This window comes from Trichoplax adhaerens, genomic scaffold, assembly GCF_000150275.1.
Source record: "Trichoplax adhaerens TRIADscaffold_2 genomic scaffold, whole genome shotgun sequence".
In the NCBI taxonomy this organism is placed as follows: Eukaryota; Metazoa; Placozoa; class Uniplacotomia; order Trichoplacea; family Trichoplacidae; genus Trichoplax; species Trichoplax adhaerens.
Window position 1 is genome coordinate 4,581,586 of NW_002060944.1, and position 8,465 is coordinate 4,590,050.

The window sequence follows — 8,465 nt, forward strand, 5'->3', positions numbered from 1 at the left end:
AGTCTCCTACAGCTAGTATTTATACCGCTCAGTATGAGAGCTGTATTCCCTCTTCAGCTAGTACCCAATTCATTGGACTACAGTACAGTGCAGTCTCCAAGGCTACTGTAGCTAGTATACTGTAGCCTTGACCAGAAGCCCCTGTGTGAAGATGCTGCTGCAAACTGATGTGTAACACGTGTTTCCTTCAGTCAACCAGTGGCCAGTGGTCAGTCACTGGTCAGGGACGGCTGCAGCCGGGCTTGGACGCATAGACGACGGGACAGTCCTTCCAATTGCGTGTTTCCTTCAGTCAACCACTAGTGGTCAGCGGTCAGGGACTGCTGAAGCCGGCCTTGGACGCATAGACGACGGGACAGTCCTGCCAATTGCGTGTTTCCTTCAGTCAACCAGTTACTAGTGGTCACTGGTCACTGGTCAGGCACTGCTGAAGCCGGGCTTGGACGCATAGACGACGGGACAGTCCTGCCAATTGCGAGTGCAAGGCATCGGTATCATCACTCCGATGCAGTACAAATAAGGACAGTATTGATCACTGACTATTGAATGAGCCTATCAGTTGAATCCGTTGTCAGTCATTCAACATGGCTTCCAAGGCTAGTGAAATGCCAGTCAGTGATGATATCCAATATATTCGCTTATATATACCACGACAAGTCTATTTACATGGTTATGTGGCTCCTTTTTTAATATTCTACATGATCTGGCTTTATGTCTGGCTGGTAATGTATGGCGTTCAAGAGTATTTTGAAGCTGGATTGATAGCTGTTGCCGGAATTGGCATTTTGCAAATTTTAACTTGCTTGTCTTGTTTTTGGTCAGTCCATGTTCGATGTGCCCTCACCTGTAAATCGGTAACCATTCTATTTTCCAACTAGATGGAATGGATAAGTTAGTTCAGTAATGCATTTCTTACGGTAGAATCTGCAGCCCTGCTAAAATAAATTCTTTCAGTCATATTGTAATATCTACGCGTGCTATCGATCCAAGCAGTTGATTTACTGTATTCGTATTATATTGTACATTATAATTAATGATTCAAGTGAAAGTAGTAAAAATCATATATTGTGTCTTAATAATTTACACTTACTCTACGTCAGCTACGTATACGTGTTTATAATATCAACAGTATGTGATGGTAATAACAGTTGTTAAGCCTAGCTTAAAGTACAGTAGGACTAACATTTTGTATGTAGCGAGATGATGTGTAGAGTTTTTCAAGCTAATGATGATACATACAGTCTTGATCCATCCCAGACAGCCTCTGATTTACATATACATACTGTATATTGAAAGGTATTGGATGTCCATCAAGCAACTGTCGCTAAAGTGGTTCCAACTCCGAATAATGGTTATCCAGAAATTGTCAAAATACATCATGATAAGGTAGAAAGAGATCTTCAATTGCTGAATAAATAGGCATCTGATTATTTTAAGTCATCTTATTTTCTTAGTATAAAAAAATTGGATAGTAACATCAAAGTATTGGTAGGCTCCTATTTTAAATTGATCTTGCATCTGACACATTGGCATATGACGCAAGCATCCTTCAGTGCTCGACATTGCACATTTTACTATCAATAAATACCTTAGTGTAAACTTCAGTACGCGTACAGTACGAGTATGGCTGATAACAAGAATAATAAACATTACTATCAAGTCATAACGATTTAAAAGGACATCGATTGCAATTGGAACTTAATAATTATATAATTTATATAATTTATTTAATGGGATTTCAAAGTCAATGATTATCAGCTATACTTTGTTAAGCGTTGTAGATTTTAAAATCCGTACTAGCCAGCTTTTGCGGATTTAATTTAGCTCTGAGTTTGCTTGTGCAATTTCACAACATCGGCGATTAAATAAACTATATTACTTTTTTATAGGATGAAGATTCCAATCGTTCCATAATATGGTTCTCTTTTCAAAAGACCAAATATTTATACGATGCTGAGGAAAAGAAACAGTTTCATAGTGTTCCCTTTCCTGTAGATCGTAAAATGCACTTCTATAAGAATTGGAAAGGCTTCAATGAAGTCCATGAAATTGAACATACTAATCGGATATTTGGAGACAACAAGTTAGTATTTACGCACTAAATTATTCATTTTTGTAACTTAGAGTAAATATTTCAACAGTTTTATCATGTTTTGTTTACTATGCTGATGCGATATAAACTATAGTTTATACTTTTCCTTGTTACTATGTTATTTTCATATAAACTAGCCTAGAATTGATCCAACAATTGCAAAATGGAATGATTTGTTTTAAATAATTACAATCTGACCGATATATAATCAACGAAATATTTTACTATATAGGCTAGAGTTGATAGTACCAGAATTTTCGGAATTATTTAAAGAACGAGCAACTGCGCCGTTTTTTGTCTTTCAAGTATTTTGCGTTGCTCTCTGGTGCCTAGATGAATATTGGTATTACAGTATATTTACCTTGGCTATGCTTGTTATGTTTGAGGCTACCCTTGTGCAGCAGGTAACGACATCATCCAACTATTCGTCCATTGTTATCATCAATTTATGATGTATATCCTACAGTATATATACAAGTATTAATATAATGTGCTATTTTTTATCTAGCAATTACGGAATCTTCGTGAAATTCGTAATATGGGATCAAAGCCTTACATGATTAATGTATTTCGTCAACGCAAGTGGCGATTAATATCAAGCAGTGAATTAGTGCCTGGAGATATATGTTCAATTGGTAGCGTTAAAATTATTACCTTGGACGTTAACTCCAATAATAATTTGATATTAGTATACCGACTGTACTGTTAGGTAATTAATTTAAGGTACTATTATATCGTTTATTCATAGTGCGCTATAGCGATGATCGTACAATTCCTTGTGATATGCTACTACTGCGTGGACCTTGCATCGTTGATGAAGCTATGCTTACTGGTGAATCTGTGCCCCAAATGAAGGTAAACTTTTTTCCTTCTCGGTATACAAATCAAGTACTTTTACATTACTTTTGTAATACCAGTATAAGTACAGTTTCGAATTAACTGTGTTTATCTACGAAAACTGAAATTGTTAATTTCTTATTTTTTTAATGCACTATGTTGCACTAGAATTGAGTCCTATCAACGCTATCGTATCGTATTCGATCCTTAATTTCTACTTCTACTGCTCACTATATTTGATCTTTATAGGAACCTGTAGAAGATATTGAAGATTCGATATATCTTGATCCTACTCAACATAGTAAATTACATATTTTATTTGGAGGGACGAAAGTAGTACAACATACGCCACCTCCTAAAAATAGCAATGGAATACGATCTAGCGACAACGGCTGCATCGCCTACGTATTGCGCACTGGATTTCATACATCCCAGGTACCAGATAATATTCGAGTAATATGTATTCTGCAGTAGAATGACAGTGATTTATATGCTTTATTATTAATCTACTTCTATTTGATGTAATCGTATAGGGAAAACTACTGCGTACTATCTTGTATGGTGTGAAACGAGTGACTGCCAATAACTTAGAAACGTTCTGCTTCATTCTTTTCTTATTAATTTTTGCTATTGCTGCGGCTGCGTACGTTTGGATTAAAGGTAAAATTACATATAGCTATCTCAGTATACATCGATTGTAGGATATCCTATCCGACTTATCAAACATTATTGAGGGTGTAAAATTTTATAAATAGGAACAGAAGATCCTTCTCGTAACAGATATAAGCTTTTCCTGGAGTGTACGTTTATATTAACTTCTGTTGTACCGCCCGAATTACCAATAGAACTATCTCTTGCCGTTAACAGCTCTTTAATGTCACTTATTAAGCTTGGTAAGACAAGGATAACTACAATTCTAAACTGATACTATTAAATCTGATTTGAATATAGAAACCGGTCTTTGCATGTTTTTTTATTTGTCTTAGATGCTAATACTGATTATCTGCTTCCACAGGTATTTATTGCACTGAACCTTTCAGAATACCTTTTGCTGGAAAAATTGATGTCTGTTGTTTTGATAAAACTGGTACCTTAACAAGTGATAATTTGATTGTGACTGGCATCGCAGGCTTAAAGGAAGGTTGCAAATTGACAGAAATTTCGGAAGCTCCAATGGAAACTTTACGAATCCTTGGCACATGTCATTCTTTGGCAAAGCTTGACGAAACCTTTGTAGGTGATCCATTAGAGAAAGCAGCGTTGAAAGCTATTGACTGGTCATTTACTAAAGGTTAATTATAACATATTTTAATGCCAAAAATTTGATACCGAGTTAATAAACTATAAGTTTCTTATTAGATAATTTCTTTTATTAATAAACTAAATTAGATGATGTCGCCATTCCGAGGAAAGGATTTCGCCAAACATTACGTATTGTTCATAGATTTCATTTCTCTAGTGTTTTAAAGAGGATGTCAGTAATTTGTTCAATGCAAACTCCACAATCCAGTATTAGTAATTACATTGTAACAACTAAAGGAGCACCGGAAATCTTAAAAAGAATGGTACGATTTATTGCATTAAAAGTATTGATTATAAGTTCGCGGATTTATGACATTTAATCCGAAATTGATTTATTTTTGTAATAAAGTTTAAAGAAGTCCCTAAAGATTACGATTCAGTACATGAAGAAATGGCCAGAAAAGGTGCTCGCATCTTAGCCTTAGGTTATAAAGAAATAGGCGAACTTACCAGCGTGCAATTGCGTGAGATGACTAGAGAACAAGCCGAAAACGAATTAATATTTGCAGGATTTGTAGTCATATCTTGTCCATTAAAATATGATTCAAAAGCCGTCATTAAAGATTTAAAGCACTCAAGTCACCATGTATGATAAAAAATTCTTTTGTTAACAGTACGCGTATAAGGTAGATTCTTTTGCATTCATTTGAATAAAACCTTTTGTATTCGTTCACTTTCAGCTAATTATGATCACTGGCGATAGTGCTTTGACCGCCTGCCATGTCGCTAAAGAATTAGAAATTGTGACAAAACCTACTCTTATTTTGAAGAAAACAAACAACGGTAACTCCAGCTATCTATTAATCATGTAACATCCGGGATTACTGCTATCCTCATTTATTAGATATTAATCAAATTTTATGATGATAGATGATTGGTTGTGGCAATCAATCGATAGAACAATTAATCTGCCTCTAATGGAAGTAGAAAAGAGGAACGAATTTGTATCGAAATACTGTTTATGTGTTACTGGAGAGGTAAGTTAAATTTAGTTTTAATTTATGTTACGATTATATTTCTGTTGAATGCAATTGTCAAGATATAAAATTATTTATATATGTTTATTACAAATAAAATGCAGGGATTACCTGAAATTATTGCTACTAAAACTAGTAAGGGTAAGAGAACCCTATTTGAAACATTATTACCGTTTATACAAGTCTTCGCACGAATGGCTCCGAAACAAAAAGAAATTGTCATTACAACATTAAGAGAACGAGGCTTTATTACCTTAATGTGTGGAGATGGTACAAACGATGTAGGAGCGTTAAAACATGCTAATGTCGGTTAGTCATATAACGATTATTAAATCAATCTTTTTATATTATACTAGTATCTGAAAATTGTCGTATAAATTAATGCATTCTTTCGTGGTTCACTGTAGGTGTTGCATTATTAACTCATGCTCCTCAACCAAAAGCTGCAACTAAGTTCGAGCTGTCAGGGAAAGATTTACCGGTAAGAAGCAAATACTTAGTTACACGAAGTTAATTAACTTTGATTACAGTTTGGATTTGTATTGAAATAGTTATAATATTGTTATTTGATAGATCGACAATGGCGATACTGATGAACTTAAGAAATCTCCACCATCCAATAAAAAATCTTTAATTGACAAAAGAACTAAAAGGCCCATTGAGCAATCAAAATCAAAAAATGACAAGCACAGTTCCGTTGAGGTAACTGGCTTATTAAGAAGCTTCTTATAATGTGTCATATGCTCAAATATTTAATTAATAGATTCAATATTATTTTAGAAATCGGTTGCAAAGCTGTTAAAAGACATTGACGAAGGAGATCAACCATCTGTTGTCAAACTTGGTGATGCATCTATTGCTTCCCCTTTCACATTCAAATTCTCATCTACTATCTGTAGTAAGAAATAATGTTTGCCTATATATATGATGAATGATTTATTAAATGCTTAATTGTAAGAATTACTAAATAGATTTTCTCATTTTCACCCTTACAGCTACTCATATTATTCGCCAAGGTCGTTGTACCTTGGTGACAACGTTGCAAATGTTCAAGATTTTGGCTCTTAATGCGCTTGTTCTTGCTTACAGCCAAAGTGTTTTATATCTAGATGGAATTAAATTTAGTGACAGGTGCTTACCGGGATCTGAAATATTTCCATTTCTAATAATGAATATAGATATCCTTATAGCTTATAAACTGTGTAAAATATTGAAATTAAGACCTATTACCCATCGGTTATTCTTGTAGTCAAGCGACTTTGCAGGGTGTTTTGCTTGCTGGGTGTTTCTTGTTTATCTCTCGATCGAAGGTATACGCGTATGTTGTGGCTTTAATTATATCACCAATCTCTTATTAATTTCTTATATTATAATGGTCGGTTTAGCTATTAAAAACTTTTTATAACAGCGTATATCTATTGTTTTTTCGTTAGCCGTTGCATACTCTGTCAAAGCAAAGACCTTTGCCAAATATTTTCAACACTTATACTATTTTAACGGTATTGTCTCAATTTTTTGTGCACTTTACTTGTTTGGTATACCTGGTTCAAGAAGCTAAAGCTTTAGTTCCACCAAGGTATGAATAAAAGCTTTCCTATTTCAACATCGTTGTGATGACACAATAATTCATATATATGATATAAATATTATAGAGAAGAAAAATTTGTGAATTTGGACGCAAAATTTGAACCGAATTTGATCAACTCTGTAGTATATTTGATATCAATAACTTTACAAATTTCAACGTTTGCGGTGAATCACCGGGTATGATAAATATCTGTCTAATTATAAAGTTATTTTCTAATATATTAATGTGTAGCAACAAGTGTTAAAAAATATTTGGTGTAAGACGTTCGATATACTGAAAGCTTAAAATTTATGGAAATAATGCTTCTTAGGGTCACCCTTTTATGGCTAGCCTTACAGAGAATAAGCCGCTACTCTACAGTATTCTTCTTTCATCAACTGTTATTGGGCTGATAGCGGTTGGATTAGCACCTGAATTAAGCTACCAATTTGAGATTGTAGAAATACCAGTTGAAGTAAGTGTGAATTATTTGGGTACTGTAATGACTTAATTTTCTCATAATATAATGCTTTTTATCCTGCATGTTATTTCAGTTACGAAACAAATTGGCAAGTGTCCTAGTAGCTGATTTTATTTTAGCTTATGTTCTGGATAGTTGCTGCCAGTGGTTATTAGGCGAAGCTAAGCTCAAATGCAACTAAAGAAATTTCGTACTACATCTAGTTCATTATAACTTTTGTACAATATGCATCTAACAGAAATACATATACTCTAATTGCTGCAAATGATTACTATTAAGTAGATATGTTGTCTCGGTAATATTAAAAGAACGCTTCATTTTACGAATAATTAAATGTTCTATCCGACAGACATTCTGTACCTTTGTAGGCATAACCAATAATTATAATCAAGATTTTGCGAATTCCCTGGTGCAACCTAGAAGTGCAAATGCAGATGACTGCTTGTTATGATAGTGAAAAGAATTCGAGACACTCAATTTTTCATAAAGTTCTTACATTATTTATTCGAATGTTTGCGTTATACGATATTGTCGAATGATTCACAGATACAACGCAATTTTTTTAAATCAACTTTACCTATAAATATAGTAAAGGATATGGTAGTAGGCATCAATTAATTATAGTTATTGGATATGAGCTGCTTTAATCAATACATTTAAATATAACTCATTACTATAGTCTTGTCTAAGTCACTGCGTGACGACAAAACGAAAAACATTGCTGTAATGAGCTTGTAAAGAATTAGATATTGCGATATAATCATGATGAGTACGGTGATGAATTGGTGTTTTTGAAAAAGTCTGTTAATATCTTACTCAATCTGAGAAAACTGACGAAAATAAAGCATTATAAATGTAAAGAGGTTCTTTATTTCATGTAACTATCACCTAACAATAATTTGTATACTGTACATAAATAATCAAATAGGCTTTATTATGCCCCCCCCCCCGTACGATATGGATAACGTATTCGCAGCCATGATAACCACTCGTTGCAGACGATTTTAAATTATTTATCACTGCATTACTTATAAGAATTGATGCCCATAAAGTTTTAAAACTAGATTTAGCAGCTTTGATACCAGGGTACTATGTCAATGGATTCTCAACTCTATTACGTTAATGGCATATTTACACGAGACTTTCTAGATTATTTTACATATACCATTGCTGGGTACTCTTAATAAAACATGTGTATCACTGGCGTCT

General features: G+C 33.9%; 1 protein-coding gene across 1 annotated transcript; it reads left to right on the forward strand.

The window, feature by feature from the left end:
• Positions 1-584: 584 nt before the first annotated feature.
• Positions 585-7,437, forward strand: TRIADDRAFT_20897 (uncharacterized protein; the record flags this gene model as incomplete). The annotated part of the gene is made up of 24 exons (XM_002109382.1): positions 585-854; positions 1,297-1,386; positions 1,890-2,083; positions 2,325-2,496; positions 2,601-2,727; positions 2,841-2,947; positions 3,179-3,364; positions 3,463-3,589; positions 3,685-3,822; positions 3,945-4,220; positions 4,319-4,494; positions 4,581-4,817; positions 4,912-5,014; positions 5,102-5,208; positions 5,313-5,517; positions 5,616-5,717; positions 5,862-5,899; positions 5,989-6,106; positions 6,204-6,339; positions 6,458-6,518; positions 6,642-6,784; positions 6,861-6,972; positions 7,107-7,250; positions 7,330-7,437. 24 exons carry the CDS (start codon positions 585-587, stop codon positions 7,435-7,437), a joined length of 3,477 nt encoding a protein of 1,158 aa, XP_002109418.1.
• Between the last annotated feature and the right edge of the window lie 1,028 nt (positions 7,438-8,465).